The 18,717-nt window shown below is 41.4% G+C and overlaps 1 protein-coding gene across 1 annotated transcript; it reads left to right on the forward strand.

Moving 5' to 3' along the window:
• Nucleotides 1-2,446: 2,446 nt before the first annotated feature.
• Nucleotides 2,447-18,421, forward strand: PABPC1 (poly(A) binding protein cytoplasmic 1). The gene is made up of 15 exons (XM_047088865.1): nucleotides 2,447-3,160; nucleotides 6,212-6,405; nucleotides 6,611-6,726; nucleotides 8,859-8,998; nucleotides 10,558-10,652; nucleotides 10,967-11,104; nucleotides 11,304-11,399; nucleotides 13,778-14,050; nucleotides 14,263-14,353; nucleotides 14,954-15,064; nucleotides 15,147-15,301; nucleotides 15,836-15,920; nucleotides 16,369-16,499; nucleotides 17,044-17,137; nucleotides 17,969-18,421. The coding sequence occupies exons 1-14, from the start codon at nucleotides 2,968-2,970 to the stop codon at nucleotides 17,134-17,136; spliced, it is 1,911 nt and encodes a 636-aa protein (XP_046944821.1). The 5' UTR covers nucleotides 2,447-2,967; the 3' UTR covers nucleotide 17,137; nucleotides 17,969-18,421.
• The last annotated feature ends 296 nt before the right edge of the window (nucleotides 18,422-18,717 follow it).

The raw sequence follows: 18,717 nt of genomic DNA on the forward strand, positions 1-18,717 counted from the left end.
TCACTCTCACAAACCACAAGATCATGACCTGAGCCAAAACCAAGAGTCGGACGCTTACCCACTTAACCAATTTAGCCACCCAAGGGCCCATCTTTTGAGATTTAATCCAGGTTCTAGTGAAACCTGAGAGTGAGCTCTTTCCAATGACTGAAGTACAAACTTCACTCTTGTCAAACTCTTGCTCTCTGAAAAAATTTTCTAGATTCTAAGCAGACCTTTTTTTTCATCCTTGTTATTTACAATCATCTTTTAGTTGAGGTCCACCAAGCTGTACCCTCATCTTCCTTTACCAGAAATATATGTAAAAGCCCCCAGATAATCTTAATAATTGTATATGGTTTTGGGTAGTTTTAATTCTTGCTGTAGACCAATTTCCAAGTTTTTGGAGGTGACCTCCCTTCACCCTCCTTTGAGTACACCTCTTCTTTTATCCCTGTCTTCTATTATCTGTAATTTAATAGAAATATTAAAATGAAGTTATGTTTTCTTTCAAAGCACAATAATGGAATTTCCACTCTCATTTAAAAAAACAAATTTAGAATCTAATAGAGAATTGTCACAGGCAGACAAAATGCTGGGATTGGATGTTTATTGTACTGATTTTAACACTGATATTTACAATTACTGGAGAGCTCTTCATAAGCTTCTTGAGGACAGGAATTTGTCTTTATCTGTCATGTATCTTCCTTATTTACAGATACAGTACTCTCCACTCAGTAGGCGTTCAATAAATATATTGATGGATTGATTTAACCAGAGTTCTAATAGATTGAATGGTAATAGATGTGTCTCCCTAATGCACAATCCAAAGTTTTGCTCTTTTGCCTAATAAGGCACATGAGGCAGCGTGTTTTTCAAAAACATTATCTTCCTACCAAGATAGGGGCAAAATACCACTCATGTGGGATTCTGCTGGTTTAAATTTTAATTGGATGAAAATAAAGCACCCAGTCCACACCTGGCAATGTATCTGGCATGCATTAGAGTTTATTGAATTAAAGAATAAATTGGGCAATCATTTAACTTGAGATGGTTCCCTTAACAGTAAAATAAAATTATTACTACGTGCTCCACCACCCACACAAGATTGCTGTAGGGAACAAATGATAGGATGTTTATGCAAGTGCTTTAAAAACTGTAAAGTATGTTACTACTTTAAAGTGGGAATTTGAATGTTGACCTAATGTCATTCCTATAAACTGGTATTTTTTTATGGCCATCAATGTATTAAATTCGGCATTTCTATTAAAGTCCAAAACTAATGTATAAAATTGTTTTAAACATTTGCAATACTGCGTTGAAACTATTCCTAATGTTGCCTGCTTGAGGGTCTGTGCTATGTACGAATGTGAGACTCCTACTTTACGGAAAGACATTAATTTTTCTTGAGTCCTGTATTCTACCCCAAAGAAATTTCAACTAGAAATAGCACGCATCAATGACTCCAACCCAGCAACTCAAGTTAATAGTGATCACGATTCTTTAAAAAGGGAAGCGGACAAAGACACCGAAACAGTTTTCCCAGATTAAAGCCACTTTGACTAACGGCAACGTCCGGTGGAGACCGAGGTGAGTCCAGGACTCGGAAACCAGGGGACGAGAAGCCCAAAGACCCCTCCCCTCCCCTCCCCCCCCCCCCGCCTCTACTGGAAGCACCGCGGGGCGGCGACCGGGATCCAGCGCCAGGACGGTTGGGGGTCCCCGAGCGGGCGGCCAGGACCCGCGGCCAGTTGGAGTCAGCGAGCGCCTCGGCCGTTGGGGACTCCAGCTCCCAGCAGGCACCGCTTCCGCGGCCGACGCGCGTGGCGGCGCTGCCCGCTGGGACTCGTAGTGCGGTCCGGGTAGGAGAAAGGGGAGCCAGCCCCGGCTCCTCTCACGCACGTTTCAGAAACTGGGTCTGGAAGGGACCACGCCGGCCCACCTGCGCCCGGCGTCCCTCCGTGGCGGGGGCGAGCGGAACAGGGCGGGCCACGGCGGGAAAGGCCCTGACGGCCGTGCACGTGGGGGGTGGTTAGCGCCTAGGAACCCGGAAGCCCCGCGCACCGCCCACCGCCGCAGTGACGGGTTAACGCTTCTCCGGGGTGGAGGTGGGGGCGGGGTGTGTGGAAAGAGAGGCCGTCCCAACCCGACTCCTCTGAGAGCCGCTCGCGAGCCAGCCCTCCCCTCCCCCGCGAACCCTACGCAGCACAGGCCCCGCCCCTCGGCCGCGGCGCGTGCGCAGAAGCCCCGCCCCTCCGCCCCAGCCCCACCCCCACACCCGCAGCAGCCGCCGCCGCCACCTCTCCCTTCCTCTCTGCTCTTTCCTCCTCCTGTTTTCTTTTCCCTCCTCCCCCTCGCCTCCTTTTCTCCTCCTCCTCCGGCGCTGACGCTCGCGTAGGGCCCTGGCGTCAGACGCGCGGGGGCGGGGCGAGTGCGGCGGGGGGTATAAGTAGAGGGTGCAGGAGGCGGTGCTTCCCCTTCTCCCCGGCGGTTAGTGCTGAGAGTGCGGAGTGTGTGCTCCGGGCTCGGAACACACATTTATTATTAAAAAAACCCAAAAAAAATCTAAAAAAATCTTTTAAAAAACCCAAAAAAAATTAACAAAAAATCCGCGTCTCCCCCGCCGGAGACTTTTATTTTTTTTTCTTCCTCTTTTATAAAATAACCCGGTGAAGCAGCCGAGACCGACCCGCCCGCCCGCGGCCCCGCAGCAGCTCCAAGAAGGAACCAAGAGACCGAGGCCTTCCCGCTGCCTGGACCCGACACCGCCACCCTCGCTCCTCAGCCGGCAGCCAGCAGCCAGCAGCCAGCGGCAGCCGATCGACCCCGTTCTGCGGCCGTTGAGTAGTTTTCGATTCCGGTTGATTTTTGTCCCTCTGCGCTTGCCCCCGCTCCCCTCCCCCCGGCTCCGGCCCCCGGCCCCAGCACTCGCTCTCCTCCTCTCACGGAAAGGTCGCGGCCTGTGGCCCTGCGGGCAGCCGTGCCGAGATGAACCCCAGCGCCCCCAGCTACCCCATGGCCTCGCTCTACGTGGGGGACCTACACCCCGACGTGACCGAGGCGATGCTCTACGAGAAGTTCAGCCCGGCCGGGCCCATCCTCTCCATCCGGGTCTGCAGGGACATGATCACCCGCCGCTCCTTGGGCTACGCGTATGTGAACTTCCAGCAGCCGGCGGACGGTGAGAGCCGGGCCCGGCGGGCGGGCGGGCGGCCATGAGGCGCAGGCGGCGGCGGGCTGGCTAGGCCGACGGGCCCGGGGGAGGGGGGCGGGAGGGCATGTCAGCCCCCCACGGCCGGCGGGGAGAGGCTCGGGCGCCGGGACCCCCGCTCCCGGTGCCCGCGGGGACCCGAGCTGCCGGCAGCCGCACGCCTGGCCACTTCCTCCTTTGCGACCATTTTCTCGGCCTCAGCCGCTCTCAAACTTTAGGGTGATGACGCGCCGGGAGGTTGGGTGAGATTGGGTTCTTCCACCGCGCTCCCGCCAGTAGCTGCGGGATTCTGGGGCGTCGGGAGTCGAGTCCCCTTCTCCGGTAATAGGTGAAGGCGCTCCCACCACCCGGGCTCTTGCCGGCGCCCCAGGACCCGCAGGAAGTGCGATTCGGTGCTCGAAAATACCACGTGTTGAACCCTGTAACCTCACAGGCCCGAGGCCTGTTTCTGCTACTGGCCCAATCGCCTGGGGGAGCCACAGGGCCTTAGAATAAAGTTAATTTGGTGATGTGGTGGTCCTTGGGTTTCTGAATCCGTTCTTAATCACTTGTCAGTGACCGGTGGCTCTAGAGATGTAAATTACCAGATGAGACACGCGTTTGGGGGTTTCCCCGAGTTCAAGCATTTCTCACTCTAATACGAACAGCAGAATGGTAGAAGCAGAGGTTGCGGAGTATGGCCCTTTTGAAATCAACTGTTTGCTCAAGCAGTGTGGGTCATTTTGAATGTTTTATCCAAATTAGTTTCATAATACTGGTAATTTGTTCAGAATGTTTTTTTCTTCCTGTGCTTTTGAGAGGTTTTCCTTAAAACGTATTCACCAATTTTGGCTGTGAACTGTTTACTTACAAGTGTAGTGTGGACTGGACCATTATACTTAGTAGCATTCAGGTAGTAAAGGTTTGTGTTTTAAAGTGGTCCAGAATATCCATACATTATGGGAAATTGCACAGAATAACAGATGAGAATAAGATTGAAATTCATGGAGAGAAATGTGGCTAACCTTGTATTTTTATTTTGAAGTTAAACCATTCACAAAAACAGTTTGGCAAACCGATAAGATAATGTGGCGTGGTGATGAGTTACCAGGATTTTCTTTCATATCTGGATGTATGACTTCTAAAAGTTGACTTCTAAAAGTCAGCTTCAGTTGACTCTATGGCCCAATTTGTTTTTTTTCCCCAAGCTGCTTGGATACATGTTAAGTAATACAAATTACAGGGAGTTGGCTTTTAAATTTTTATTTTATTCACTCAGAACTGAAGTTACTTAATGATCAGCTGTTTACCAAGTGAAGGTAATAGCAAGATTTGAGGTAGGCATATTATGGAGTGACCCAGAGCCAGAAGTTGTAAAACTGCACTGCAGCTTTCCTGCCCTTTGGCTCTGTAAGCAGGAGCTCCAAATACCCCTCCATAACAATTCTTCCCGACCCTGGACAAGGTTTGCCACTGAATGAAAGATAAAAATTAGGGGAAATAACTTTGGGGCAGGTAATCACAATTTAGAGTCCATGGAGAAAACTTGAACAAACCCTAAAGACCATAAAATGTAAGTTTTGGAAATGGCTGTTACTTGGTCTCAGTTTAACAATTTTAAAACAAAAAAACCCACTTTTTAGAATTTCTTGTGATTTGAAAAGTTGAACTTCAGGTTACCATGGTTACAGTACACTGCCTGTATTCTCAGTCTATTCCATAGACCAGTACCGTAACTGCTCAAAAGAAAATAGCATTTTTTCATCTTCCATTTATTTGGTTTCAGTACAAATTACCGTCTTTCTAGTTATTCCAGTGGTTTTCTCTTTCTTTTCCTATTTACTGCAACACTGATGAACTTGTAGAATAGCTTCCAAAAGTGACCAGTTTCCAATTTAACAGGAAGAGGTGACTCATTCGAAAGACGCTCAAGCAAAGTCAGCTAAAAAACTAGGGGAGCTGAGTAGGTGTGGTCAATTGATAATGAGCTGACAGCTGATTGTCACTATCTTCTAGAAACTGGAGCTTTCATTTATAAAAAGAAGTGGCCGGAAAATTTGTCCTCTCAATAATTTTACAGTTACATTGGCATGGAATTTGTAGAAACTGGTGTTTCAGGACTTCAGATGGACTATGTTTTTTCTTTTAGGATTAATTTTTTTTTTTTACTTAGAATACATTTTTCCATGGAAAGTCTCGATAAGTGCTTCATGGTAGAGGTGGACATAATTCAGTCCTTCAAAGACCCTGAGATCATAGGGTAGATTTTGAAATAGTCTAGCACTATCTAGGAATAATGGATTAAATGATTAATAAATCGGTGACTAAAGAAAGAATTGGTTTTATGTGTCAAAGTGTTAGTGAATTGTGAATATTGTAGACCTGGTATTCCAAAAATTCTGTATTCAGTATAGAGCCAAGTATGCCCAACTTCGGATTAGTTTTTGAAAGATGGATTCAAATCTGGATCTGAATGGATGTAGCTTTTTTTTTTTTTTAATGTGGCAATAGGAGGTTGGGCCATGATTTCCTGAAATCACACCTACCCCCCCCATCCAGGAATTTTTTTTTTTTGATGGACTAATTTTTATATAATATTGGCTGTGGTAAGCAACTTAAAGATTGATTTTGACAATAAGGGAAGGCATTGAAATGCTTGAAAATCTAAAAACTGTTGAGTCTGGATAATTTATAATTGCCTAGTATCTTTTATATTGCTTATTAAGTAGATTGTATGTGGAGGTATCGTGGTTTTATATTGACTAGGAACAAAAAGGTGATTTTAAATTATGGCAGTTAAAAATTGTTTCAGAAATACCTTATTAGTGATAGGTCATCTATTAACATGGGAGATGGGAAATTTCTGATAATTCTTTTTTTTGCCTTATATAATTTAAATCTAGACCAGTGTGAGGTAAGGTCCAGCCATCTTGAAGTTTAAAGAAGTAGAGGCACTGCCCCCCCCCACAATGATTTATATAATTTTTCGTAGCCTGAAAATGTTTCGAAGTAATATTCACTCTGAACATGTCTTTCCTGCAGCGGAGCGTGCTTTGGACACCATGAATTTTGATGTTATAAAGGGCAAGCCAGTACGCATCATGTGGTCTCAGCGTGATCCATCACTTCGCAAAAGTGGAGTGGGCAACATATTCATTAAAAATTTGGACAAATCCATTGATAATAAAGCACTGTATGATACATTTTCTGCTTTTGGTAACATCCTTTCATGTAAGGTAAGCCAAACTGACAGGTAAACATTTACAGTGTTTTAGCTTCTTGTAGTTTATTCCTTAAAATAAAAGAGCAACCATACTACATAGGTAGCTTTATTTCCCGAATAACCCAGGCTAGGAGGCTGACAAGTTCTCTCTGAACACCGGGGAAAAAAATGCTATATCAATAGCAAGTAATGAAAAATTGGTATCCGTTTTTCCCTAGGTGGTTTGTGATGAAAATGGTTCCAAAGGTTATGGATTTGTACATTTTGAGACACAGGAAGCAGCTGAAAGAGCTATTGAAAAAATGAATGGGATGCTTCTAAATGATCGCAAAGTGTAAGTATAAATAGTTAATCATATTTCAAATCTGTTTTTAATAGTTCAATTCATCTTACAAGTTAGTATATTTGTGTTCTTAAAGAGCTAGAGCTGGAGTGAAAGTTAATAAACCACATCTTGGTAGGTTTTGTAATTGTCTTTTCTGATTTGTTGTAACATACAAATAACGGTGAATTAATGTGATTGGTCAGCATTCAAGCCAAAAAGAAAATGAAGATAGGTACACTGAGATAAGAAACTTTTTCAGAATAAGTGCATAGTGAAAAAACTAGGAATCCAAACAGAAACTTAATCATAATTCCTGAGGTGATCATTGACCCATTTTACATTTGAGGAAACTGAGGCTGAAATAATTTGCCTGTGTTAACCTGCTGGTTTGACAGATGAGCTGGGATACAAACCCAGTGGTCTAAATTCAGAGCTTAAGTTGGCTCTTTACTTGGCCTTACTACTATAATTTATTGATGAAGTTTAAAGGTTTGGGTTTTGGGGGGCTTTTTGGTTTGTTTTTTTTAACCTTGTGACCCCCCCCCACCCATCTAAAGATAAAGTGGAATTAAACCAGAAATCTTCATAACTAATCATTCCTGAAAATAAACTTGTTTTTAAAAGTTGCTAACTTTTTATACAATGGCACTGATAAAACCTCTGAGACTATTTTTGCTGCAGGTTAAAATTGCAGATTTTGTGAGCCCAAAGAAATTACATCTTAAATTTTTTATCCTCAACGCCAGTCGATTTTGTTTAATTATCCAGGCAAATTCAACTGTAAGGCCATACTGTAAATGATCTGAGTTCACGTTGCTGTGTAAACTGCAGTGATAGCATGCATATTGGGTCTGGTTGTTCTTAGAACACCTTAAACTGCATCACTCTTAAAATGTGGTCACCTCGTCAAGTGGTATGGTCAGTCTGTACATGAAGGGATCATGCATGTGATGCACATGGTGTTACCTATTTGAATGTTGTGTCCCTGCATGATTAAGGAAAGACTTTGTAAGGTGTAAAGAACCCATATAAGTCTAAGAAACCAGCAGTTGCTCGATATGAACAATTTACAAAGGCTGATTCTTAGAAGTAGCGCATCTTTATTTATTTTTGAAGTAGAACATCTTTAAATGAGAGAAATATTTAGCATCATTAGTATTAGAAGATAAAAATCTTACAGTTTGTCCACATGCTTGGGGGGGGGGGGGTGGGAAGAAGAATGTCCAGCATCGGTGGGGGTCTAGATTCAATAATTTATTGCTCTTTTGAGTGTGAAGTAATCCTTTTGGAAAACCGTTTGTGTATGTAAACTTAAGGTCACTTATAGGCTTTTTGAACTACTGCGATTGCTGCAAATCTATCCTAAGAAATAACAGAAAGGCTCATTAAGTTCCAGCATTATTTACAAAAGCAGAAAGTTGTGATGTCCGCAGTGGAGTATTATGCTCCTGTTGGGAGTGTTTGTAAAACTGATAGCAAGGAGAAGCACTGCCGAATGAGTGGGGTGGGGAAGGTTAAGGAACAAAGTCACAGGTATGTCCATTAAAACAAAAGGACTTAGGGACTAAGTCAGTCATAATTTGGGTGGTATTAATGGGAGATGGCTTTTTACTTTGGTGTCTATCACAATATTCTTTAAGGACATGCCCTACTTTTAGGGAAAACTAAAATTTTAAAACATTCAGTCGATAATGCTGCAAAGAAAATTTGCGAAGGTGTTAGGTGTTAAGAGTACAAAATTCAGAAGTATAAATTTTCCATTTTAGGAGATTACAAAAAATGCGCAGGGGCCACTTGGAAATAGCATTGACGAAAGGTTTTAGGTCTTTTCCTTGGTGTGGTGCATGTGTTACCCCCCACTCCTTTATATTGCTAGGCATGATCTCTTTAACCCTGGGTTAGCTAGAAGGAAGGGAGAGGAGTGTGTATGAAGAAAAATGCTTCCTTTTTTATTGTAGTTAAGAGGTTTGTTCTTTTATGCTTCCATTTTTTTTCACTTAAGGCACTTCTTGTTTTATCGTGTGCTCTTTATTAGAGATTCTGAAATTATCAGTAACAATTACAAAATCAACCATCAGGCTTAATTAATCTGAACTTAATAAAATAGAACCTAATTTTATAGTCCTTACATATTTTATTAGATTTGTTGGACGATTTAAGTCTCGTAAAGAACGAGAAGCAGAACTCGGAGCTAGGGCAAAAGAGTTCACCAATGTTTACATCAAGAATTTTGGAGAAGATATGGATGATGAGCGCCTTAAGGATCTCTTTGGCAAGTTTGGTAATGTGTCTGAATTAAATTTTTACACTCAAAGTTCTGAGTAATTGCTCAACATTAGTTTTGGCTAATACTTTATACTAAAGTAAATGAAATGAAACTTAATATGGTACTTAAAAATAACTGTCATTATGTGGATCAAACTACTGATAGTCAATTATACTACAAAGTAGTATATATAAATAAAGGTTACTAGTGTTGTTATTAGCACAGTAAGGTGTGACTGCATAATTGGAACAGAGTTTAAAAGGTTATGCTACAGTAAGAAGTTGTGCTGGATTTATGCACGTACAGATCCCATCTCATCAGAGGCATGCACACGACACAGCCAACTTAGGTCAGAATGCAGTCCTTAGTTAGGGGACAGGAAAGCTGGCCAGCTTTAGGGTATTTGGCCAGTCTTAAAAGCCTCGTGTTTGAGCAATTTGAAACCATGACATTCAAAGACAAAGCCAGAGATCCTGATTTTCCCGTGATATCTCCTTGGGATGGCCTTCTGAATCCATGGGATCTTAAACTATTTGTTCCTTGCTTTTCAAAATTAACTTCATTAAATTTTAAGTCAGCGAAGTGTAACCAGCCTCACTTTAGATAGTTGTGTGACTGATCAGAGGATGGACTTTAAATTGAATGCTTTTGCAGGTGATTTGCTTTTCCTTATCATTTGTTGAACTTATTAAATAGGTGGCTTTTTTTTTTGAGCACCTCAAATGATACAGAATTAGGAAATGTAATTTTTTATTGCCGATCTAGCATGCCACATTGAACCCACTGCTCCTTTGAGCAAAAAACTTGTCCTTTTGCACAAAGGTAAATTGTGTCTTGCATCTTTAAATTCTCTTTAGTGAATGGTTTTGTATGTTTCATCTGTCTTTTTTAATTAGAAGCTGTTTCTTAAGTTGGATATTATTAGCCAGTTATGCCAAATTAATGTGAGGTGACCACCAATACGTAAATTTGTCAAATAATTTTCTTGGCTATTTCTCAAAGCAGAGATTGGAAGTACAGCATTAGGACCAGAGGTACCTTAAAGGAAACAATCTACCTGTGCCCGTAGCTGTTCCATATTCTCTGTAATCAGATGTGATTTTAAACCTTTTTTTGGCCCCATCTCCCAGGCTGAGATAACACCCACCTCAGTTAAGTGTCTTTCACTTGGGCGGACGGGGGCCATGTGTCATCAAAAACGTGCCACCTTCTCCCAAGTGATTTCTGTCTTTCCAAAGGTTCCTGTATTCCCTCCACTCCCAGTTGAAAGTCAAGTGGGCCAAGGGTTGAGAAAAACCAATTGTTGGCTTAAAAAAAAAAAAAAAAGCAAATCTGTTTCGAACAAAATAAAATCTCTCTCATTTACAATTGCCTAAAACATAACCTCCTTAAATGGAAGGAGGAATGAGTGTTTCAGGGAATAGAGTACTTAGCTTCTTAGTACAAATAAAAGGTCTTTGAAGAGACTTTTTTTTTTTAATTTTTATTTTTTTCATGGCTTTGTTTTTGTGTGTTGAAATTTGAAATGTATAAATGTGTGAAATACCTTTGAATCATCTAAAAACTTTTTTTAGGACCTGCCTTAAGTGTGAAAGTAATGACTGATGAAAGTGGAAAATCCAAAGGTTTTGGATTTGTAAGCTTCGAAAGGCATGAAGATGCACAGAAAGTAAGACTCAAATATACTAACTAAAGACAGTGTGGGTTTCCCGTATTTTATAGTAAGAAGGGAGATGACACATTTCCTTGCTCTGCTGCTGAAATTTACATGCGTTCTGGTGGCTATTTTACATGTATTGTTTTCAGTTACTTGTATTTGATTAGTTTTGAGGGTATAAATTGGGAACTGATATTTCCCCAAACAACACTTAGTTTTTGTGACAGATCCACCTTTAGCTTTCATAACCTAACATTTTCCGTATTGTTAAAGAACCTCTTTCTCCGTTGCAAGTTAGTAATTAAAGTTTTTGTGATTTCTGTAAGGCTGTGGATGAGATGAACGGGAAGGAGCTCAATGGAAAACAAATTTACGTTGGTCGAGCTCAGAAAAAAGTGGAACGGCAGACGGAACTTAAGCGCAAATTTGAACAGATGAAGCAAGATAGGATCACCAGATACCAGGTTCATTTTTAATTGACAAGCAAAATAAGACAGGGATGAGCAAACCTAGTTTACGTTCATGTCAGTTACTGCCAGGTAACTGGAGGGTTTGAGAGGGGGGAAGGGAGAAGAAACATGGGATAAAATACTAGGAAGTGTGCTTCAGTACCACTGTGGTTTCCTTTTTTCTTTTCCTTCAGTTCTCTTTTCTTTTTTTTAGGGTGTTAACCTTTATGTGAAAAATCTTGATGATGGTATTGATGATGAACGTCTCCGGAAAGAGTTTTCTCCTTTTGGTACAATCACTAGTGCAAAGGTAAAGCATAGGGATACTTTTTTACCATTTAGGGAAAATCCATGCATGTGGATATGTATGTATAAATTTCACATTAATACACCTACTGGAATTTTTGTCTTACTTTGTAAATGAACAGTCAAATGGGGTTTTTTTTTCTTCCAAAAAAAAACAGGCTTTCATTTTTCTGGAAATCAGGTTTCTCATTGCTTCAAAAATATATTCAAATTTGAAGTAGATGCAGCCTTGATGGTTTATTTTTTGCAGGTGGTGAGTTTTGAATGCTTCCTCGGGAAGGCTACATTTGTTGACCATAGTTCATGATTGATCCTCACATAATTCATACACGTAGTTCTATATACTCTGTTCAACTCGTTATTTTCCTGGTTAAAGAAGGCAGTTTAGGGGCACCGGGAACTTTGTGGCTCAGTCGGTTAAGCGCCTGACTCTTGATTTCTGCTCAGGTTGTGATTTCATGGTTCACGGGGTTGAGCCCCCTCACCACGCTCCACACTGACAGCACGGAGCCTGCCTAGGACTCTCTCTCCCTTCCTCTGCACACGTGCCTTGTCAGTCTCTAAATATCTTTTTAAAAGCAATTTATCAGGAAATCATAATTGTTACAGGGGAAATATGTATTCATTAACACTTCATTCTGGGGAGTCCAGTTTCAAGCCCCCAAGCAGTAAAGATTGATGTACTTGAACTCAGAAATTAAGAATTACAGCAATATGTAATATGTGGTTTTAATCTAAATTCCGGGATTTTAAGAACCTCTGCTCCAGGTGTTTTTTTTCTGATGTCAGTGATCCAAGAATTCCTTTGTGTGTAAAGTTCTGTGCATCTGTATTTTGGGATATAGGAGGAGTGTCAAAAACTTAGAATTTTACGGGGCGCCTGGGTGGCGCAGTCGGTTAAGCGTCCGACTTCAGCCAGGTCACGATCTCGCGGTCCGTGAGTTCGAGCCCCGCGTCGGGCTCTGGGCTGATGGCTCAGAGCCTGGAGCCTGTTTCCGATTCTGTGTCTCCCTCTCTCTCTGCCCCTCCCCCGTTCATGCTCTGTCTCTCTCTGTCCCAAAAATAAATAAACGTTGAAAAAAAAAATTAAAAAAAAAAAAAAAACTTAGAATTTTACGTCAATTTTGTTTTATAGTGCAAATATTCTCTCCAGTCTTTCACTTAGGACTTTGGGTTCTTTTGTCATCTTGTTTTCCCTAGAGTTTACATTTTATGTTCAGAATCTGGCAATTTGATTTTTCAGTGTGACATGAATTAAGAGTTGTGACTTAATTCTTCTCATTTCTCTCAGTGTACCATGTATTGAATAACGCAAGGTCCATTTTTTCATTATTTTAAAATGTTAACCTTAACACACTAAATTCCCATAATTGCATGGGTAGGTTTCAGGATCTTGTTTTAGGTAGAATTGACATATATTAAATATATACAACATAATGACGATGTTTGTGTATGTTGTGAAACGGTCATAATAAATCTAGTTAATATTTGTCACTATACGTAATTCTTTTCCTCTCGTGATGTGAACTTTTGAGATCTACTCTCAGGAACTTTCAAATGTGTAACATAGAACTATTGACTATAGTCCCCCATGCTGTACATTAATTGCATCCCCAGGCCTTATTTTATAGCTGGGAGTTTATACTTTTTAAAACCTCTTCGTTTCATTTCCTCTACCCCCACCTCTCTGCTTCTAGCAACCATGAGCTCAGTTTTTTTGTTTGTTTCTTGGTGTTTTGCTTTTATTCCCCTTACGTGTGAGATCCTTGGACTGTGTTCCTACGCTACCCGATACCGCTCAATGTAGTTGTAGAACGTGTTTATTGCTGGGCTAAGGAGGAGTTCTTTGCGCCTCCTCGTTGCTCCTTTAAATCATCTTTGCAGTGTTTGGAAGCTTCCTTCTAGCCAATATTTATGGCCCTTTTGGCCTTGAATGTGAAATTTTTATTTGAAATTGTGGCTATTTCTAAGATTCAGCTGCTTCTCCACCCCACCCAAAGAATGGTAAAGCATGTTGTCCACTTGAATTGCTGAGTCAAATGTTAATGATGCTAGAGTTAAATTTAGCAGGCCCTGAATGTATTACTCAGATATTTAAACCTTAATATTTAAGGTCTAATACTTAATTGACTATCTGAAATCCTACCGCATTTGCTGTCCTACCTCCACCTCTTTACTTCCTGTTTTGTTTGGCTGAGGTGTACCACGTGTAGCTTGCCCTGAATATTTAGGTATTAAGGAAACATTGTAGAAAACAATGAAAGCATTAACAGTGTTTACTTGAGTCAGTAGCTATAATTGACAAGTTAGTAATGCTTTTTTCTTAGCGTCCTGTTCTATCCTTGAATTAACTTTTTCTTAAATCTTTTTGTCTTCTAATAGGTCATGATGGAGGGTGGTCGCAGCAAAGGGTTTGGTTTTGTATGTTTCTCCTCCCCAGAAGAAGCCACAAAAGCAGTTACAGAAATGAATGGTAGAATTGTGGCCACCAAGCCATTGTATGTAGCTTTAGCTCAGCGCAAAGAAGAGCGCCAGGCTCACCTCACTAACCAGTATATGCAGAGAATGGCAAGTGTCCGAGCTGTGCCCAATCCTGTAATCAACCCCTACCAGCCAGCACCTCCTTCAGGTTACTTCATGGCAGCTATCCCACAGGTAAGTTTCAGAAGAGAACAAAAACCTAATGCAGGTTTTCATATTTGGTCACGTTTAGTGTCTTTGCCCTAAATAAAGGCATGTGAATTCCGATTACATTTGAAAAAAAACGCTTAGAGCGTAAGGACTTGCTGACTGTTTATTATAGAGTGTCGAGCTTGCTGCGTCACTTGCTTGCCTCTTTACCGGACGCGTGTGTTTGCTTTCTGCAGACTCAGAACCGTGCTGCGTACTACCCTCCTAGCCAGATTGCTCAACTCAGACCAAGTCCTCGCTGGACTGCTCAGGGTGCCAGACCTCATCGTAAGCCTTTTGTTTTAAGTATGGTTGTGAATTGTTTGGACTAAAAGTGTGAGACAAATAAGCTGTTCTGTTTCAACGGTATATTGACTTTTTTTTATAATTTAGGGTCATGGGTGTTCATTTTGGGGATCCTAGCGTTTTTTGTTTCTTGCTTTTTTAAGCAAAATCCTAAAATGCCTCCCCCTTCCTGTCTTACGGAGGCAGTAAATTCTGTGCTGATTTGATTTTCCTTTATGACAAGTTTGGGAATGGATCCAACTCTTAATTTCACATTTGGTTAGGCAGTAATTTTAAAAGACCTTGTTCCAATGTGCGAGGATCAGCGTCCTGGCATTTTGAGCCTTGCCCTGTGGACCAGGGCTGCATCGCAGGAGCACTTGGAACCAGGTTTGTGTATCAAGTACTTATTCTTACACGAATGAATTTTTTTATGGACTCATTCTCCGGGCAAGTGGCAGGTGAGAGACTAAGCTTTAAAACATGGTAGTTCTATTTAGTCATTTTTATCCTTTTGTTCAAACCTCCACTCTAAAAAAGCGTGAGTTTTTTAATGCTTTAGGTGAGTTTTTTCCCAGTTAACGTGTGTATCTTCAAATGCAGCATTCCAAAATATGCCCGGTGCTATCCGCCCAGCCGCTCCTAGACCACCATTTAGTACTATGAGACCAGCTTCTTCACAGGTTCCACGAGTCATGTCCACACAGCGTGTTGGTAAGTCGGAACACTTCCTGTAAAAATGGATTTCCGCTTTGAAAGCACGGTCAAAGTGCAGACCCGCATGTTCATTTTTTAGCTAACACGTCAACACAGACGATGGGTCCACGTCCTGCAGCTGCTGCCGCTGCAGCCACTCCTGCGGTCCGCACCGTTCCACAGTATAAGTACGCCGCCGGGGTCCGCAATCCGCAGCAGCATCTGAATGCACAGCCGCAAGTTACCATGCAGCAGGTGGGTCTTCGAGTTCTTCCCGAGAGGACGGGCCTTGGTTGCAGTTAAAGAAATATGACAGCTGGATCATGAGAGCTTGAGGTGTCCAGAATGTCTTGTTAATTGGTGTCCCGTTAATTGGCCGTGTGAAAAAACGTCTTATTTGCCCTATACTGTGGGAGTTAGACAAGCGTTCAGCATCCCTTATCTTGACCCACTTATGTGGTTTGAGAGCTTTGTTAGGCATAGTCCTAAGGGAGAAAAGGCGAAATAAAGATTGGTCTGTGAGATTTGGCTCACCCCCTTTTTTCGACCCTGAGACAAAAATTGTCAACTGTCATTGAGTGTAATAGAAACAGAGCTCAAAAGAATATTCCAGGTAGAGAAGGAAGTAACCTGTGTGGTTATAACACTTGGGCTGTATTGCTGATTCACTCAGCCTCTCCTATTCATGTTTAGAATGCAGTCTTCATCATTTTGGGATTTTCTGGTGATCAGTGTTTTTATGTGCCATCACTTCTGTACTTTAAATTCGGAATTTTCCTGTTTTTCTAGCCTGCTGTCCATGTACAAGGTCAGGAGCCTTTGACTGCTTCCATGTTGGCATCTGCCCCTCCTCAAGAGCAAAAGCAAATGTTGGGTAAGTGCCTTTGTCCCACTTAGTGACAGAAAGACTGGCTAGAAGAGAGGAGGGAGATACTCAGAGACCTGCTTTGCACCTAAAAATGGCAGTGAAGGTGGTGGGATTGGTTTGACTTGGTGTGTCTACCAAACTTCTTGATAGCTTTCCAGGCTTTTAATTAAGTGTTTTGCTTTTGACGAATAGGATAATAGGGTGTTACTTGCCATGGATCCCATGACATTTTGGGGACAGGGAATTTGAACTAAATGGAAAAAAAACTGAGCACACATTTAACAACTTAATTGCCTTGGGGTAGAGCTTGATCTGTTTGATAACAGTATCAAAATGGTGGATTTGGGGTTAGCATTTATTTGCTATATCCAAAAGTAAGGTTCTTCAACCCAGTTTTAATATTGGCAGATGGCTTTATTCTTCTGATGAAAGGAATTTATGTTTTTGTTCCTAGGTGAGCGGCTCTTTCCTCTAATTCAAGCCATGCACCCTACTCTTGCTGGTAAAATCACTGGCATGTTGTTGGAGATTGATAATTCAGAACTTCTTCATATGCTTGAGTCTCCAGAGTCTCTCCGTTCTAAAGTAATTTAAATTCATCATTTATCTAGCAGCTTCTTATACAGTGTATTCCAGGGCTTTTTATAGAAACTTGAACATTAATAAGGGCTTTATACAAGCCACGCACAGTTCTAAGTTTTATTACAAATGTAAATCCTGATAACCACCTGTGGTTCCGTCATCCCCATTTTTACTGTACATGGGGAAACAGTTTGGAAATTCTGCCCTTTGTTCACATAGCTAGTCCATGGCAGAGCTTGGTTTCACATCCAGCATCCATGCTCTCTTGGCTGTGCTGTTTTCTTAGTGAAGAAAGACATGTTTGCCAATGTTTCTCAACTTTGGGGGCGTTTTGGTGAGGAGAGCGTGAGAAGCGCAAGAGGGTTCATGATTCCAGGACGGTGGTGGATTGTAACCCCAAAGGATATGGATACAGTTGAAATGTGTTCTGGAAAGCAGTTCCTTCCACTTTCCTCTGAGGAAGAGTTTGGTTTGCCTTTGGACATTTACATGTTGTGAATTGGAACTTCTTCCAGTGACTCCTTCACAGAGCCAATTTGTTCTTTAGGTTGATGAAGCTGTAGCCGTACTACAAGCCCACCAAGCGAAAGAGGCTGCCCAGAAAGCAGTTAACAGTGCCACTGGTGTTCCAACTGTTTAAAGTGAGCATTACTCCCTGGGGAGTTTCATACTGATTTCCTTATCTCTTACCAGTTTGAGTAGGTTTTGAAACGTCGCAAAAATTTGTTTTTACCAGTATTCCAAACCTATTGCTGACTTTTTAAAGAGAAGTAGAAATAGAAACTAAAGGAGATTTTAGTTTACTTGTTAGCCTGGTATTGACTTGAATTTTTTCAAACACTGTCAGACATTGTGTATTTGAATTACTGATTGAATGGGCTGGGCTTTCTGTGTACTTACTCGCAGAGGACTTTTCATAGCTTACACCTTTTCTTGAGTTGCAGCAAGGACAGTTGCCCCCGGCCTCTACTAGTGCCCTTCTTTACTTTAAGAAACAGGGTGATGTGGCTGTGTAGCCCAGACCGGAGATTGGCGGACGTTTTCCTGTAAAGGACCAGAAAGGAAATATTTTAGGCCTTGTGGGCCGTGTTGTCTGTTGCAGTTACTCTGTTACAGTGTTAATGTGAAAGAGCTCGTAGACCTGATGTAAACAGATAGTTGCAGCTGTGTTCCAATAAGACTTTACAGAAACAGGCTGCACACTGAAGTTGGCCATGGGCTTTCAATTTGCTGTTGACAGGTACCAGTATTGGTTATCTTCTTTTGTTGCTGGTATTTGCCATTAGCATGCTGTGTACTTGAAATTTGCACAGCGCTACATTTGGTACATTTGCATACTGGAATATAATCGCAATAACTAGCAGCTATTATCACTTTATAAGGATTGTTTACTTTTATTTTAGCAACTGGAATGATTAAATACTAGCCTGGCAAGTCTGATGATCATAATTTTTTTTTCCCTGCATTCACAGATTGATCAGGGACCACGAAAAGAAACTCGTGCTTCACCGAAGAAAAATATCTAAACATCGAAAAACTTAAACATTATGGAAAAAAAACATTGCAAAATAGAAAATAAATAAAAAAAGGAAAGGAAACTTTGAACCTTATGTACCGAGCAAATGCCAGGTCTAGCAAACATAATGCTAGTCCTAGATTACTTATTGATTTAAAAACAACAAAAAAAAAAAACCACAAAAAAATAGTAAAATATAAAAACAAATTAATGTTTTATAGACCCTGGGAAAAAGAATTTTCAGCAAAGTACAAAAATTTAAAGCATTCCTTTCTTTAATTTTGTAATTCTTTACTGTGGAATAGCTCAGAATGTCACTTCTGTTTTAAATAACAGAATTGATAACTGAGCAAGGAAACGTAATTTGGATTATAAAATTCTTGCTTTAATAAAAATTCCTTAAACAGTGCACAGTGGTGTTATGCTATTTTATTTCTTTGTAATTGGCTTGCGCAAATAGGTGATAAGCTGGGATTGGCAGAAGAACCTCTTCCGTGAACCTCTTAACCCGTGCTGTTAAGTTCAAGGGTATCCTAGTTTTATGAGAAAGAGCCAGAAGAATATCCCTAATGTGTTTTTACATTTCCATGTGAATTCTTGAGCCAACGTATGTCTGTCATTAAATGACGAACATTTTTTGAGATGATGCCAGTTTATGACTAGTAAGGTGTCTAAGCTGGAAAGATAATCAGCTTAAACCCTCAT

The sequence above is a fragment of the Lynx rufus genome, unplaced genomic scaffold (assembly GCF_022079265.1).
Source record: "Lynx rufus isolate CCGP_SWC_20201006 ecotype Redwood Valley unplaced genomic scaffold, mLynRuf1.p SCAF_26, whole genome shotgun sequence".
NCBI lineage: Eukaryota > Metazoa > Chordata > Mammalia > Carnivora > Felidae > Lynx > Lynx rufus.

Bases quoted from the DNA above. Each gene is read 5' to 3' on its own strand.
- PABPC1 (XM_047088865.1), top strand. From the start codon at position 2,968: ATGAACCCCAGCGCCCCCAGCTACCCCATGGCCTCGCTCTACGTGGGG. The intron at 6,727-8,858 runs GTAAGTATAAAT...ATATTTTATTAG, and splicing joins CTTCTAAATGATCGCAAAGT to ATTTGTTGGACGATTTAAGT. The intron at 15,065-15,146 runs GTAAGTCGGAAC...TTCATTTTTTAG, and splicing joins CATGTCCACACAGCGTGTTG to CTAACACGTCAACACAGACG.